We start from the raw sequence: 17,002 nt of genomic DNA, 5'->3' as shown, positions 1-17,002 counted from the left end.
TTTTTTTTTTTTTTTTTTTTTTTTTTTTTAATCTCTGTGGAATTGGTCTCGCAAGCGATCGGGATTGTTTTTAATATGTCAAAATGTGTCTGCTGACGCCACTCCTGCTCTTCGGATTTGCATTTTTTCAAGTCTATGGTAAGTTCGCCTATTTTAGATATGTCATTTCTGTGCAGAAATCCCCTTCATCTGAATCTGATTTGGGACAGCACATGGATGGCATTATAAGCTTTAACGTTACAGAGCCTTAAGTTTGTTCTTGGTATAAAAATGGTATTTGGGGAGGGAGGGGTCGGAAGAGGGAGAATATATGTTTCCAATAAGCAGTCCTTCCCGTCTCCTAACTTAGCGGAAAAGCGGCTTATGAATGGAAGCATGTCAGCTTGAGGTGGCGAGCAAAAACTACCGTGATAAATCTTTTATTTGGGGGTGGCGAGCGGGAAGGGGAACGGAAAAGCAGAGCGCTGCTCTAGCTGGTATTACTTTGCCGCCTTCTATTGTTAAACTTTCCACCGGGAGAGCCAGCTGATGAAATAAATAGGTTAGCTGTGCCTCGGGTCCAGGTGAGGAGCACTGGCGGATTTCCAGAGTCCCTCACCGCCTCGTTCGGCGCTGGCGAGCGGCAGGAAGGGAGGGAGGGAGGCGGGCTGGGAGCGCGGGGCGGCGGCAGCGCGGTCCCGACCGCCCCGCTCCGCCTCCTCCCATCCCCGCCGAGCCGGGCAGGTGGGGCCGCAGCGTCTCCCCGTCGGCTTTATCCTCATTCCGAGCTTCCCCGAGGGAGGGTTTTCATAAAGCTTAGCAACGTCTGGGGAAAGGGTGGGTTTCCTTGCACACACCGCCCCCCTCCCTTTGGATGTGCTCTGCAACGTTTCTTGTGGTTTTCGAGTTTAAGTACTGGATGGGGAGCTGTAAATTATCTTGGGGAAGTACGGTTTAGCAGGGCGAGAACTTCAGTGCAAGGGTAAATTGCCTTTCAGAGTAGGGGTGGGCGCTGTGCTGCTGCTSAGGCAGTGGATGCACTACAGCAGCTCAAGCACGCGGCTAGCAGCGAGCATCCGGCTCTGCTGACAGTGTGCTGGCACCAAATGCTCGGCAGTCCACCTAGCATCGGGTATTTGCAGCTCTAACGAGTCCTTTAGGCTTGAGGGGAGTGTAGTGTCTGGGACCCTCGATGTTTTTGCATGTGTGTCAGAGCAAACTTCGTTCCAAGAAGCAGTTYACAGCATTTACTGTACCAGTCCCAAGGCAGGGGCTCGGGATTTATTGTTTGCAATCGCAGGCTGCTTTGGGTGTTTCTCCATCACTCCTAGCAAGAAAGGAGGCAAAATAGAAAGAGTCACAGATTCAAGTGCCGCTTTACCTTGGTTGCAGAATATGCTCTGCAGTTTAATACTCAGTTTGGTCAACCGATCAGAAAATTTCTGCATAATGCTAAATGTATGCACATGCTAAACTGAATAGGAGAAGTTCTACTGTGAAATTATTTAAAGGGCATTTGTGTCTATCAGTGCAGTCATAGTTTAGAAAGGGTTTTAGTGTTATGTTTTGCGTTATTTTTCTTGCTGTAACAAAAGATGCTTAAGACCRCCAAAACTGGATAAATCTTTGTATACAAACTGCAAACATCAGGTCATAGAAATATAATTATTAGTAAGTGTTTTAAATTGTATGTAGCTAGAAGGAATACAATTAAAGTGCTCAGTGGAAGTGAYAGAGTGAATCAGAGTAGCTTGATGTTACAGAATGTAATTAAAGTACCAGGCTGTTTGGAGATATATGAAACAAATGCAATTAACCAGCTTGCTGTAACGACAGGAGCAAGACATAATTTATTCGAGTTTTGTCATGGGGAACATACKTAGAACCTTTGTTCTGGTTTAGCCTTATGAGGGTGGGGCGGTGCAGGTGAAGCACAAGGCTAATTTAGAGCCGGACCATTAGGAAAAATCACCAAGAAGCTGCTTGGAATAGATGGGATAYTCCCCTTTTGTGGGAAGTCATTGCAGAGACTGGCAAGTTTGCCTACATTAACAACTCTCTGAAATAAATAAATAAAGAGCTTTGTGGTTAGCACATCATGACCAAGTAGATATAAGCTGTTATTGTCGAAATGACTAACAAGTAGCTTTGAAGAAATACTGGCAGGCAAGCTTGGCACCCAGTGCTTTTGTCTCTTTAGAAGCATAGTAATTAGGATCGCATCTTAAGCTGACATATACCACTAGTTGCTTTGAAAAGATCTCTATCAACATCAGCACCATTTGTAATGCTGTAGCTTAAGAATAAAAGGCAAAACCCAACAGTCCTCTTGTTTAATAGGTCCTTGGTTTGAAAGTTTGAAAGTTACCTCTTGGTGCATTTCTGGGTTTGAGGGGTTTTTTGTTGCTGGTTTGGCTGGTTTTTTTGTTTGTTCTCTTGGCAAGAAGTCCAGACGTAGACACTGTAGCATTTGAGGCATGTTAACCATCCTTGTCCCACTGAGTTTAATTTAGTGATTCAAAAGCGATATAGATCAAAATTTTGTTTTTCTTCTAAAGTTATGTTTGCTGTCCATGGCTTTTGGAAACCTGAAAATTGCAAAGCCCAAGAAAAGTGGCAGAAAACATGTAATACATGCATATMAGTAGATTTTAGATGTTTTATTACTGTGCTTTTGATTTTTCTGTAACGCTGCCCATGTTCTTACACTCTGATCAGGGAATAACTTCAGTTCTCTTCAGTTGTCAATTTTGGTTACTGTTCATGACAAAAAAACAAAAAACAAAAAAAATCAAACACAAAAAATCCCAAATACCAAAACACACACAAGTCCCCCATCCCCCACTATCCAGAGTCTGTACCATAAAGTAAGCCATTAGTTACTTGAGTTAAAAGAGTTACATGTGGGTTTTTAATAGTGTTCAGTTGRTTGTTCTTTCATTGTTATGTGTTTTGTTATCTTTCTATCATTAATAAAACTTAAAAGAATGTATATTATCAGAAAAGTTCACACTAATGAACTGATGTGAACACGTTTTGGTGGGCAGACCCTGGCCTGGTAGGACTCATAAGTACTTTCAGTGAAAATGACAACCTTTTATGTCAGAGCTGGGTTTAGTCCCTTGAAAACTACAAGTGTGATGCTTTTGAATGGGTGAAAGTGTTTAAGATTTGTGAGAATAAATCTGGGAAAACAGCATTTTATCTCCGTATTAATATATTTCAGGAGTATTTTTTTCTTAATGGAAAGTGTGCATCTGAAATGGTGTGGTGGCTGAAACGTTCTGTATTTATTTTTCTTTTTTTTTTTTTTTAATTCTTTTTTTTTCTTCATGTTTTTTTTTTTTTTTAATTCTTTTTATTTCTTCATGCCAATGAACCACACATCTGTGGCCTTGTGCAGGTCCCTGTTGCCTGTTGGAGAACATGGCTTACATATAAAGCTGGAGTATATTCTTCCAATGAGTATTTGAGCTGACAGGGTCTTGATCTCTCATGTGAGTTTTGCTGTTGATGGATAACCTTTGCTTCTGTGGAATGTGTGCATTTTAATGCTTTAAGAGTGAAATTGTGGAGAGTGCAGTTTTGTTTCTTCTACCTTGTCCTTCCATTGGACCCAGTTCTGCAGGGCATTTAAGTGCTTCCATTTCACTGAAGTTAATAAGAATTTAAACACGTTTCAAGTTAATAATGTGTTTTAAAACTTTGCTGAGTAAGGATTTATGCCTATGATGACAGGTTTTGCTGAATTAGTCTTAAGATTTTGCTTTCTTTACTTTCTATCTAAGTCTCATTGCAGCAGTAAGTTTTTATATGCAGAAGATAAGCACTGAGAGAACCCTGTCATTGTACTTCCAGAGATGGATTTGCTTGAAAAATAATAGGATAATGCAGATACTTAGGTTTGTACCTTTGATTTGAAGCTCTGCAAAAGGTCTGATAATCCACAAATCTTTCTGTAAAGTTGAAATTGGGCTTTAAGGGCTTTAAACCCCTTTATGTGAGTTGCACTGACTCGCTGACTTCCACTGGGAACTCTCTGAATGGTGAGATTGATGTTGCTCATTTTTAGCAATGCAGGCTAAAGATATGCAACCATAAAAGTAGACAAAAGAATTTAAGTCCATTTTTAAGGATTCCTAAAAAGTATCAATGAGATGTGCCAAGAGAAGTGTGATGGGATGAAATGAAGGCTTTGGCTGGTCTGTCCAGTCAACTCCATTTCCAGGAGTCACTTTTCCATAGCAATGCTATGTGGGCTCATGGCCCTAAATTCGAGACGTGCTCTGTCTGCTGCTGAACCATTTAGTGGAAATTACTAAAGAGTATGCAATGGCTTTTTAGCCATTTGTTACCCTTGAATTGCTATTCAAATATTGATCTCAGCTAAATAGATTGCTAACAGGTTCTGTGCATTCTGTTTGAGCCACCTAAGAGGACGCTGCTGTCAGGTTTTATCTGTTATCTCAGCTGGCATGGCAGAGGTTGCTCTTCCCGTGGCTGCCATCTGGCTCACACCTCTCACGCCAGCCTTGGGGGGGGATGCTTAGCGATCATACTGATGCTGTTTCTTGCCAAGAGGCTCYGTTACTGGCGTGCTTTTCTGCATTTCTATAGAAATCTCTTTATTTWTCAAGAAGGAAGAAGAAAGCAAATATTTGCTCTTGCCAAATAAATAAATACATAAAATGTGTTGGCAGTTTTTGTTCTGACTGAACAGACATTTCTTACAGGTAACTGCTTTTGCAGTAATTGTTACCTTTTATTGTTACCTCAGGTTTCTTCCAGTTGTGCTCTGATGGTACCTGTGCCTTGTATGTTCAAAACAATTTATTTTGGTAAATGGATGGCTGTGGAATCTGATCTTAAATCACTACCTGAGAGAATGTTGAGGATACCTTTTGTGCAGAATAGTCGTGTGGACAGTAGTTATGAGATCTTTGAATGCAAAATATTTGTATAGAAATAGRGATTTGCAGATGTATATTTTAGTGTCACCATCTTTACTCTCATGCCTGACTCCTATTATAAATTGTGGACTCTCTGCCCTTCAATTTATATGTCCAGAAATAAGATTGAGTTTAGTCTTCCCCTTGCCTCAAAACTTTTCCTTAACAAAATAACTGCTAATCACCCATGGTTGTTAAAGTGGATAATTAAATAAGGTCCATTAATTTAGCTCCTGACTGCACCACTGAAATGTGTAAGAATTTTGCTGTTGAGTTCACAGAACACTGTGAAAGCAGGCAATRTTATCTTGGAGTACAGTAAGTAAAGGCTCAGATCTTAATTCATGCATCGTAATCTTGCTACAAGATGAAGTTGGCTTGTTGCTATACACAACACTACAACAACTACATGAATGCTAGAGGGTGCAAGTGCACACTGATGCCTCAGTTCTGCTCTCTCCTTTGTCCTTCCCAAGTGCTTGGTCTCTTTACTAGTGCAGTTTCCTTTTGTAACCAAAAAGCTACTTCTTGTGCTATGTTGTGTATATAAAGATATGCGTTCATAGTGTTTTTTCAAGCCAAAAGTTCATGAAGTAAAAAAAAAAGGCTTTTTAATTCCATCTCTGCTGTTTATTTTGGCAATGGAAGAGATCCAAGATGTTCTCTTAATTTATTAAAATAATAGCCTTCCTCAATAAATACATGAACAACAATAGACAAACTAACCAGTAGTGCCCATGTAATAATCTGCTGATACATATATTGAGCTGCTGTGCTCTCGTGGCCAAGGCTCATTGAAATTCATCTCTGGGTTCTGGATAAATGTGATGTGAGGTTATTCATGAAAACATTGTTCTGGCAGAAGTATCTTGTGCATATTACTTGCAGCTCTTTACCACTCTCCCCCAGTTTTCTTTTGTTGTTGTTGTTTTGGGTTTTTTTGGGTTTTCTTGGTTTCGTTTTGTTTTTTTGGTGTTTCATTTTGCTGAGCAATTTTTTTTTTTTTTTGGTAAACTAACGAAATAATAGTTATCTTCAGATCCTAGAGTTAATAAATCCCTTTAACTGGGTCATGAGAGAACTTTCTGGTTATGTAGTAGATAGGTTGGCAAACATTACTCTATGTTGCTTGTTTGTCTTGCTGTTTCTCCCAGGAAACATCATGTCTCTGGCTTGCTGATAACTGAAGGTCACCCTTATCTAGTGATTCCAGTGTGTATTTTGTAACCCATMGAGATTGTGTGCCTGTAGGTGCTATTGCAGACTTTCAGTGCTATTATTTGTCATGTTGTGGGGTTACTCCTTCAGTTCTTCCTCCCCAGGTGATGACTGGAAGAACACATAATATCTYTGGATTCATTCCTTATCATTTTCAGGTGCTCCATGCGCAAGACACTCTTCCAAGCATGATTTGGAGCAGCCTTAAGGAATGTGGTGTTTGCTTGCAGAATTTCCCTTGTCAGTGAGTCTTCACTGGACCACTTCAGTTCCATCAGAATTCTTCAGTCTGATGATAGTGAAGGACCTGGCATTRTGCTACTTTCTACTTTGTTATATCTTGCTTTTACTTTCTCTCATCACTTTTTCTCAGATAATTTAGGAGAACAGCTTATTTGGTCTGATATATGGAAATGAACTGGTAGGATGAGTGGGGATGCCAGGAGCTAAGTATGGTCTCGTTTACTAGAAACTACCTAGATGATTGTGCCACCCTGTCTGTTGCAACATATGGTCTTTTCATTTGTATTTAGGCATTGCCTCTATAGCTTCAGTGCAGTGTGCCAAGGCGACAAGAGYGTCTCTGTAATGTGCCTGTCATAAATGCAGATTGGACAAATAAGTAAGGAAGAAACGGCCAGCAGCAAGTTGTAAAACACAGCGAGCTGTAGTTCACTTCTATTAATCACTTGCCATTGATTGCAAGAGAAACTGAGTGGAAAAAATTCAACCTTTTGAAAACCAAAATGTCAGGTAACTAACATCAGTCAACTTGTTTCTCATTCATCGTGAATGGAGGGACAGTTCATGCCAGGGTACCAGAGGTACTTTTTTACTGCTGTGAAAATGTCAAGAGTTAAAAAGCAGTTATGAAAAGTATTTTAATGCTGCAGGAGCCCCATAATTTTGGGTTCTCAAGCTGTCATTCTATGCAGTTTTCAAGGTCCACATGTGCTGTAGCCCAGATGACTTCATCCTGGCAAAAGGAATGGTCAGTTTTCACAGTTTGTTTTATCCTGAAGAGAATTCTGTAACTAAAGGAGGGGACAATAATTTCTTTCAGTATTATGAAAAACTCAAACAGCACAGAAAAGCTGTTGGACTAAGCTAGTTGGAAAAAGAGTGTTTTCTTCACCTGGACTGCCTTTCCCTAGAGAACTTGATCTYTTTGAGATTGTGACTCCATAGTAGAGTCTGCAGGGAAAGGTCTGTGGGTGCATCCTCCTTCACACTTTTCAGAGTGTGTTATGTCACCTCTGAGACCTGGAGATGCTTATTGTTCCTGCAGGTGCAGTGGCACTGCCCTGCTCTGACAGTTTTCTGGAGAGAAAAATTACACTGCAAGCTGGAAGAAAAGTGGGATAAGTGTCCTGATTCCAGGTCCATGGCTTGATGGAGAGAGACACCCAACAGAGGAACTGGGTTAGGTTGCGTAGGGAATGAAAAGGCAGCAAGGCACCACTGTCATGCTTAAGTAGAGAATGCTGATCCCAGAGCACTACAGGGTTGTTTCATAGTCATTATGTTTAGGCTTTTATCCTTGCTATGTCATTTGTACATCACTTACCCATGAGGTGAATAAGTTTTTCTGTTAAAYTGTGTTAGTCCAGATTTGGAGTGGCTGCCAGGAGACGCTAATTTGTAGTTTGATGCAGTGAAATAAGGTCTGTGCTGGCTCTGACCTGCMGAAGCGCTGTGATAAATTGGCTGGGGCTTTTTGGTATATATCTTTTTAAGATATGTGGGAAGAATTGAGTAGACTAACTAAAATAGTTTATGTCAAGGCAACAACTATTAAAGAGAGGACTTTCAGCGGAAAAAAATAACTGTCAGAAATACCTGTGTTCTCTGCATATATTCTGTTGCCAAACTGGATTGTAAGKTACAATGCTTTGATTTTAAGATAGTCAGTATGATTTGGCTATTCAGATGTATGTCTGAATAACAAATTTTTGTGGATTTTTTTCTGCTGCTTGAATTTGTTTCATCATTTTAAACTGTGCAGTATGGTCTTTACCTAATGAGATCAGACAATGTATTCGGTAACATTGAAATCCTATCTATGGGGTGAAATCTCAGCATTTAGAATATGAGAATCCTATGATCAAATTGTCTTTCAGTGCTGTTKTTGCTTAAATCCCTAAGAATAGTTTTCTCTGTGTGTACCTGTAGATTTTAAAAAGGAAAATCTGTGTGGAGAGAATATTAGAAGTGTGTATAGATTTATGTAAAGAAAGCAACTTTAGAAACTGTAAGGGATAGAATTTATGTCCTTGAAAGCAAAACTTAAAACAGTAATAGGGACTATTAGAAGACTGAATTAAAGGAAAATGAAATATGTGACAAGCAGACAAATAGATATTTAATTAAATACGAATCAGTGTAAACCAGAACTGCTTATTATTGTTATTATTTACTGACTCTTTTTTGACAACTGCTCAATTTGGAATGAAATGCAAAAGAACATATGTCTGTCTTTGTATGACCCCAAATATCTCTGTTCTCCCATTCAGCAGACAACATGCCTTTTTTTCCCCCCTAAGTGATTTTTGGTTGCTAGGAGAAGTGCAATGGTCTGCCCTGCTCTTATCCAGCAGTAAAACTGGAAAGTGTATTGAGGTAAAGAGAGGGGCAAAGCATAACTTAGGCCATGAATCACAAGTTGTCTCTAACATGTCCACTTTGTTCCCACTTTTTCTTTGAAAGCTTTTGTTTTTACTAATGGTGTTTCTTTCCAGCTGATCTCTCACAGCCATTTAGAAAGTTAAAAAAAAAAAATTGTGCTGTTAAGAGTCCACTCAGAGGAACAAAAAAAGGAAGGGGAGACTTTGAGACTTATTCATGGGGCCACAGTGGTAGCAGTTGCACCCAGTGAATGGCTTCAGTCAGCTGCTGTTAAACCTGGGTGATTGATACCTTCTGTTTTTTGCTAGAGCTAGAGAAGTGTGCAAAAAGTCTTCTAGTTTAATGGAAATATTGAAGCTGTTTACAAATTATTTCAAACTGCAGTGTATTTGGTGTTGAAGCATTCAAGTGGTAATGCTGCATTATGTGTGTTTAAATGAGAAAGGATTGTTAGTAATCATTATAGTTCTAGTTTGTGAAACCCTTTATTCACTTTCTAAATCATGCTTTTTCAAGTAATTGTGTACTCTGGCAAGAATCACTTGACCATCACCCCCCATAATGATTTAAAAGTGGTCTTTTTTGAATGTCTTTTTTGAATGACTACTTTTAAACCTTGACAGTGAGAAATGGTTGTATATGGTGATGTAATGAGTATGAATTATTTGGTGATATTGTCTGTATTAACAGACCATCAAAATCATGAGAGTTATGGCAGATTTCACTTGAAATTGATTGCAGGATGAATATATASACAATATATTCTTTCCTCAAGTACTTAATGAAACTTAGCCTGGAGAGCAGTCTTAAAGCAATGATTGTATCTCTCAAGAAAGATTGCTGAAGAGGCCATGCTTGTGAGTCCTGTGGATGAGGGAACTGAACATGTGGCTGCAGAGATCTGTCATTTGGGCTGTGGAAAAAGCTGTGGACAGAGTAGCCCTGCATCATTCCTTACCAGGAGTGAGTGGTGAGTGGCCAAGGGTCTCATTACCAGTTTAAAATGTTGTTGACTCAATTTAGTGACATGCAGATAACAGAGAAATTCAATGATRATATACTTGGAAAAATAGTGCAGCAACTTGTAACGATTTGTTATTCCCATAGGGACAAAATAGGTCTCACCCATATTTTCAAGGCTATTGGGTAGCCTGGCAGTACTGGATTCGGTCCCAGTGTAATTTAATGGAATTTGTTTCTGTTTAGGTCAGGGCTGAATTTGCCCCCAGGGAAAGATGAAGATAGAAGTTAAATTACAGGGAACTGCCTCTATCTTACAGGCTGCTAATGGGGATGGGAGCATGTGTGGTTCTTTGTGTGTGGTGTTGTTYTTTTTTAATTTTTCTTCCTGATCCACATAGACCTTAGGAGTAGATTAAATGCCCTCCACAGTGCAACTGAATTTTCAGTTACTTCCAGGAAAGTGGCAAGTGCTGAGACCAAGAATTTTCCCTCCATGAGTCACAGCAGATGTTTCCTCAGTCATTCTTCGGTGGTACCCCCAAAGCACCATTGTCTTTCTTCCTGCTGAGAACTGCATGGGAAAACAGGCATGGTTTTGTTGCTGCATGTGGATATTTGTTAATGAATTTAGATTAGCTGTAAATAGGTTAATTTAAAGGATGTGCCCAGTAGTACTTAGGAACTCCGTGGCAGTAGGGCTCGTTCTTTGGTCTCCAAGAACACAGCTGATGGTGTGAGAGGTGTGCCGTTTTTAATAGTGGAGGAAGAAGGGTGTCTCAGAGTGTTCCTGCTGCTGCTGCTGCTGCTGTGTCTGTTTATCTGACATTTAAAACAAGGCAACTTCTGAGGTCCAGGAGGATCAGAATGGAAGAATCAAAGGCCACTAAATATGTCTTCTAGTAATAATTTTCTTTCCTGTTCCTTGGTAGTCCTGCCACACTGAATTATGAAGGAGTAAAGACATAGAGGGAGGTTCAGCACTGCTGGTTTGGGACAGGGGTTGTGGGGGGAGCAGCCACTGCAGTGAAACATAGAGCTATGCCCATCCTTCCTCATTCTTCCCCTCAGTCCTAAACTGTGTTTCTGGGAGTCTAAATATGCTGGGGAAGGAGTCAGGAAAAGAGTGGTAGCTGTGGACTTGTCTGAAATAGTAGGAAACCTCTTGTACATGACGACATTTAGCTGTATGTCTTTCCTGTTGCATTTCTTTTTTCATGCAATTCATCATGCCGAAGGAAGGACCATTCTCCAGAGAATTCATCTGTTCCCCAGAGCCAAATAAATGCATTTGTAGAATAAACTTCTTTCAGCTTAAGTAGCAAACATCTATTTAAATAAGGAGCACCTTATAGCTATGATATTGAAGTGGAAAGGTAAGGAGAGAAGGAAGGTTTGCATAGACTTTTCCTGTCAAAATAGGAGACAAATTTATGACCATTTCTTAAGCTTTCYTTCTCCCCTCCTGTTATATCTTATTTCCTAGAGTTTTGCTGTGACGAAATGTGTGACTTTCTTGTCAAATTTCAAATATGAAATCTCTTCACTGTCAGTGTTTTACAATTCTAATTGTAGAATGTTTTCCTTTGCATAGGCCAGAAAGTGAGAAATGCCTTAACTTACTACACAAAAACCACTGGAGTTGAAACTTCTAGATTTATTCTAGGCCAGGGAGAAAAATGTGCTCTTGTGTTTACAGATTTTCATTCCCTGTGCTCTTTATCTGTTAATCCTGTCCATGTTCCATGTTTCATTCATGTAATTTACCTCCTTACATTTCATAGATGACAAGTCTGGTCTGCCTTGTTTTTGTGTAAATTGATTGAGTTTATTTTCTAGCTCCTTTTCTGTTCTGTTTATACTTCTCTTGCTCTTTTAGGTTGCTGTTTTCTAACCATGTTGCTAGAATATAAAGTATTAAAGGACTCTGTGATAATCCAATATGTAATATACGTCTTTAGGGGAACTCTCTTAAGTTGTAAGCTGGGCAAAATGCTTTCTGGGTGAAAGTCTGTGGTTTTTCATTTGTTTGTTTTTCTAATTCACAGTTGATCTTGGTCTTAYTAAGAACAAATTTTACTTTATGAAATGCAATGCATATTAAACCCTGACTCAGCAGAAGATGCTGGGAATTTTATCATCAGCATCAGTAGGACCACGCTTTTGGTTTTGGAGTATTTGGCTATGTGGGAGGTTAATGCTGAGAAGGAAGTTTTGGTTGTTGGTTTTGGGTTTTTTTTTAATGACTATACAAAGCTTAAGAGAATGACTTAAAACTAAAGTTGTAATCCGGAAGGTAACAGATGCCAGAAGCTTCACCTGTGCTGCATTAGACAGCTAGTGGGAAGCCAAGACAATGATGTACAACAGATTAAGCAGTAAGCAGTATAGTCAGCAGCTTGAGAAAGAACTCTGTTACACCATGAAACCTACATTTATTTCATCTTCAAACAGAGGATGGCTGTTGACTTACGGTAACCACCTTCAGCTGCATCTGCCCTGAGGACTAACATTTTTACCATTAGACCAGCCAAAAATCTATTTTTAAATCAATTTGTAAAAAATTTGCAGATTAGAAAGGCAGGTGCATTATTTGGCAACAAAATCATTTTAYGTCTCTTAGCATTTGTGTCCAGGTGTCTTACTAGACTGCTTGGTATTTCCAAAACAGTGATGAGGGTGGAATAAATTCTGGCACTTTTTGGATGAGGAGTTGTRACTCTTGTGAATAATTATATTATTATAGCTTTAAGTTATAGTTCTCCTGAATACAGGAGCCATCAGAAGTTTGAAGGGAAAGGATCATTAAAGTTGGAAAAGAGCTCCACGATCAACAAGTCCAACCTTTAACTGATCACCACCTTGTCAACTAAACCATAGCACTCAGTGCCACGTCCAGTCATTTCTTGAACTCTTTCAGGAATAGTCATTCCATTTCTTCCCTGAACAGCCCATTTCAATGTTTATCAAACCTTTCAATGAAGAAATTGCTTAGCCTGGACACTGAGTACCTGTAGAGGAAATAGATATTCTTTAATATTCTATGCTGTGTTGGAAGACTTTTCAGATCACAGTTTACTTTCTTATATTTAAGCTTTTTTTATAAATCGGCATGAATTGGTTGCATATGCATATGATATAAATAAAATCTAACTGGATGTTATAAGCCAAAGAAATAAATCACCAAATGATTCTGTTGCATGTTGTATTCTTGGTACAACTGTGTTGGAGAGCTATATAAATAGAAATTTCTTATTACTTTCACTTGCATTTATTTYTGCTTTAAATGGCAAATGCAACTATTGTTAACAGACCTCAAAATCGCTTGGAGAATATTTACTTTGATGATTTTGAGGAAAAGAATGAATGTCCTTGTTAAAATATTTGTTAGTAGCATCTGACTATTGGGACAAAACGACTCACAAATAACTCAAGAGTTTTTTTTCATGTCTTCAAGAAAGAAATTTTTTAGAAGGTTTGTAAGCACTTTTCCAAGTGTTTATACTATGATTTATTTTTTGTGAAAAAATTATATCCAAGAGGGAAAAAATAAATAGAAATTATAGTAGCAGTTTCAAAAAATAACAAAGTAAAACAAACATCATAGAAAAACAAGTACCATCTTAGAGACATAACATTACCTTCTTTTTCTCCTTTCCAAATATCAAAATCAGCAAAAATACTGCTGTAGTTTCAGTAACATTGTCTTTAAAAGTWGATCTTGCTGGTTTTGTTTTACTTTTGCAATAATAGAAGAGCTTTTGCTTTTGTAAGGATTTTTGGAAGCTTTGTTCATTGCCGGTAAATGTGGCAAAAATAGGATAGATCAAGCCACTAAAGTTTTTGAGTGTTCATGGAATATATACCTAATGTAATAYAGATGTTACTGGCTCTTGTTCCCCTTTCTGCTCATGGGGGAAAATTGATWCCTGTGCTTCAGAATTCTTCCCTTGATAAAATGAGGTGGACAATGATGATTGAGCTGGTTGTCTGGCACCGTGGCTGTCTCTCTGATAAAACAAGTATTTGGAACTTTTAGAGAAATATTGTTAAAACATTGTGTTCCTGTCACCTGGCACTTCTTGCTCGCTCCCACAAGACATTTTGGAGGTGAGATGTGCTTCTTAGATATGACAGAATTCAGAATACTGAGACTTAGGGAGATTCTTTATTATATAAGGAGTTAATTAAAGTGGTAAAGGAAGAGTTGCTGATTTTTTGTGCTATGGAGTTTTAACTTTGTTTGTATAAGAAGAGATTAATAGTGTACCTTAAAATATTTATTTACATTTATTTCTATATTTACATTTATTTCTATTCTTCCAAGCGGTTGGAACAATCAGACTAGCCTTGCAGAATCAGCAGAATCCATCCAGACTACAGAATGGGAAGGACTAATGAAAAAATAACTCTGCAAAGTTTCATCTCAGCCTAGGTAGAACTAAGTATATAAAGCTTCTCCTTTCAAGGAAAGAAGTTATTTATTTATTTGTTTCCAATACCTGTTTTAAGTATAAGATTCAATTTAATGCTTAGAGATCCAAATAATTAAAAGAGAGACTGAAAAAAAATCTCCTCAGACAAAGAATAGATTTCAAAACGCCTTCAAAAATATTTTTGAGATTTATATAGATATATATATATATATATATATATATATATATATGAGATTTTCATGCCTGCAGAGAATGAACCTTGGATTTTGTTAAAAATTTACAGTGAATAGAATAGAGGTTATGTATAATAGATCTGAGAGCTGTTAATAACAAAGACTAATAATTGTTTAGACCGTAGATAAACTAGTCATTTGAACAATATAAAACTGAAATTCACGGAATATTTATTTATTTTTATATTGAAAATATAAATATATTGACAGTTGTAGTAAAACTGGACTTGTGTCTAGGGACATGATTATAGCCTGTTCCTTAGCTGGCTATTCACATAGAGTTATGTTAAAACACAAAGTACTAAAAGAAGCATCACTGCTGTATCTCAAAACCAGCACTTAAAACACCAAATGAACAGAGATAAATCTTTACTCTACTTGCACTCTATTCATTGAGAGGCCTCTGAAAATAGAGGTATAGGTAGCTACTTGATGTCTTAACTCGATCTACTCCACGAATTGCGGGACCCCAGTTATAACATACTGACCAGTCTAATTAAGTTGGTTTATCAGGGCCCATATATTGATGAGATACCTTGGATTACGTAGACCAACACTCTTCTAGACATATCTTGTCACATTCATTTGCTCTGTGCAAAGATTGATAGGTAATGAACTGTACCAGCTCTTCTATGGTGTAAGGCTGCCATACATGAAGTAGTCATCCAGTATCCACTTCTGCACTGGAGGGAGTTTACAGTGGCTCTTTGACACAAATTGTGCCAGACTGTCTCCTTTTTCAGTCTTCTTAATGAGTACATCTTGGTCAAAAYCATGAATGGTTTTGAGGAATATTGTGGGCTCTAAATTGACAGAACTGTGTGATGTTCTTGCACAGGGTTTGCCTGAAAGCTGATGGCATATTGGTAGGGTTGAGTCAGAAGGAATGCTGGTTTCCTAAATTTGGGTGGATTTATGAACYTTTATGTTACAGACAGCACTTGTTGGTAGGAATCTTCTTTTGAGGAGTTCTTCTATTCACTAATCTATGTTCCTTCATTTACTATTTCATTCTATTGTGTGTGTGTGTGTTTCAAAATGTTTTTGAATTCAAGCAGCTCCTGGGTGTGTGGAAATCTGGTGTCACTTATTAGTGTCATTTGTAAGCTAGAAGTGATCTCCTAATTTGAGGAGTTTCAATTATCATCATGCCTCCTATTGATTAGRTTTTGTTATTTTAGGGCAATTGGCCATCTTTTCAAACCTTAATAGGACTGTTGAAACTCAGCCACTGTTAAAATCACACTAGCCTTTTTTATTTTATACAAGACACAGAAAGCATAGAGTTTTGAGGGTAAAAATGTAATCTGAAAGATCTAATTTTAAATATGAGTGAGGTTTATATTTATTGTAAATAAGAAGTAGGGGTGGATAGTTGGATTAAGTGGTGACCTTTCACCTCTAAGGCAACAGCTTAAATTAATCCTTAGATCCTAAGTTAATTGAGATAAATGGTTTCACCTTTGTCCCTGGTGTAAAGTAGTCCATATTACAAAATTGCCATACATCTGTTTGTGCACACTTGGCATAATTGGCATTCTCCTAGGACTGAGTTGTCATTGAGAGTGGACTATTTCTTATTGCTTAGGAAGGTGTTCCCTCTAGGTCAGGGTAAATGTCGTTGTTGTCTGTGAAGGAAATCTGCTCCTGCCTCTCTTAATAATCCATAGCTGACAGATTTGTCAGAAGAGTTTTAAATGCTATAGCTGTTCTTTTAAATAAAATTAAAAAACAAAAAACAAAAAACAAAAAACAAAAACCCTTGGCATAAAGTAAATCAGCAGGAGACTGGATCTTATTTTCTTACATCTGGAAGGAATCCAGATGCTCAGAGATTAAAATTGCCTAATTTACCGTTTGCTCATGACAATAGCCTTTAATGATGGTCTTTTGAACTTACGAAAAATGGACATGAGGAGAGAAAGATAAATTATTAACGAATACATTATTGAAGGAATTAAAGGACTATTGAARGGACTAAGGACTAGGTTGAACTTCAGTGAAGGAAAGCATGTGGCTTTCCTTACCCATTTTCCTTGGAGGTTCTGTAGGAATCGCAATTCATTCTCTTTTCTATTATGATGGGGGTGGTGAGGCACTGGCACAGGTTGCCCWGAGAAGCTGTGGCTGCCCCARCCCTGGAAGTGTTCAAGGCCAGGCTGGATGGGGCTCTGAGCACCCTGATCTAGTGGAAGGTGTCTCTGTCCATGGCAGGGGGATTGGAAYTCAGTGATGTTTAAGGTTCATTCAAATCCAGACCATTCTATTCCATTGTGTRTAGATGTGGCATTTAAGGACATGGTTTMGTGGTTGACTTSGGCAGTGTTAGTTTTACAGYTGGGCTAMAATCTTAAAATTCTTTCTCAWCTTAAATGATTCTATGGTTYTTCCTCCAAGGGAAAAGCAATTTGTATCTTACTGGAGAGTTTGCTGGAGATTTTTTGTCATTTTCCTGTTCTTTGATCTTTTGCGGGCTGAACCTTTGGAGATGCAGAGTCCTGTACCCCACTCTCTTAGCTGTCAGATGAAATGGAGGAGTGAAGGATGAAATACACTAACCCTTTACTCAATGCTTCCTTTTCAACYCCAAGTGGGATGGGAA

The 17,002-nt window shown here is 38.4% G+C and overlaps 1 protein-coding gene across 1 annotated transcript in view; it reads left to right on the top strand.

The window, feature by feature from the left end:
* Nucleotides 1-11: 11 nt before the first annotated feature.
* LOC130583555 (roundabout homolog 2-like) overlaps nt 12-17,002 on the top strand; it is a gene marked incomplete at its 3' end in the record, with an annotated part of 39,940 nt that continues 22,949 nt past the window's right edge. The window contains exon 1 of the mRNA XM_057383001.1: nt 12-138. Coding sequence (XP_057238984.1) covers nt 84-138 — 55 coding nt within the window. The remainder of the gene's footprint in view (nt 139-17,002) is intronic.

Source organism: Malurus melanocephalus, unplaced genomic scaffold (genome assembly GCF_030028575.1).
Source record: "Malurus melanocephalus ecotype Western Australia unplaced genomic scaffold, MMel_1.1 scaffold_599, whole genome shotgun sequence".
Classification (NCBI taxonomy): domain Eukaryota; kingdom Metazoa; phylum Chordata; class Aves; order Passeriformes; family Maluridae; genus Malurus; species Malurus melanocephalus.
The sequence above is the reverse complement of the archived record's forward strand: the minus strand, read 5'-3'. Positions and strand labels throughout refer to the sequence as shown.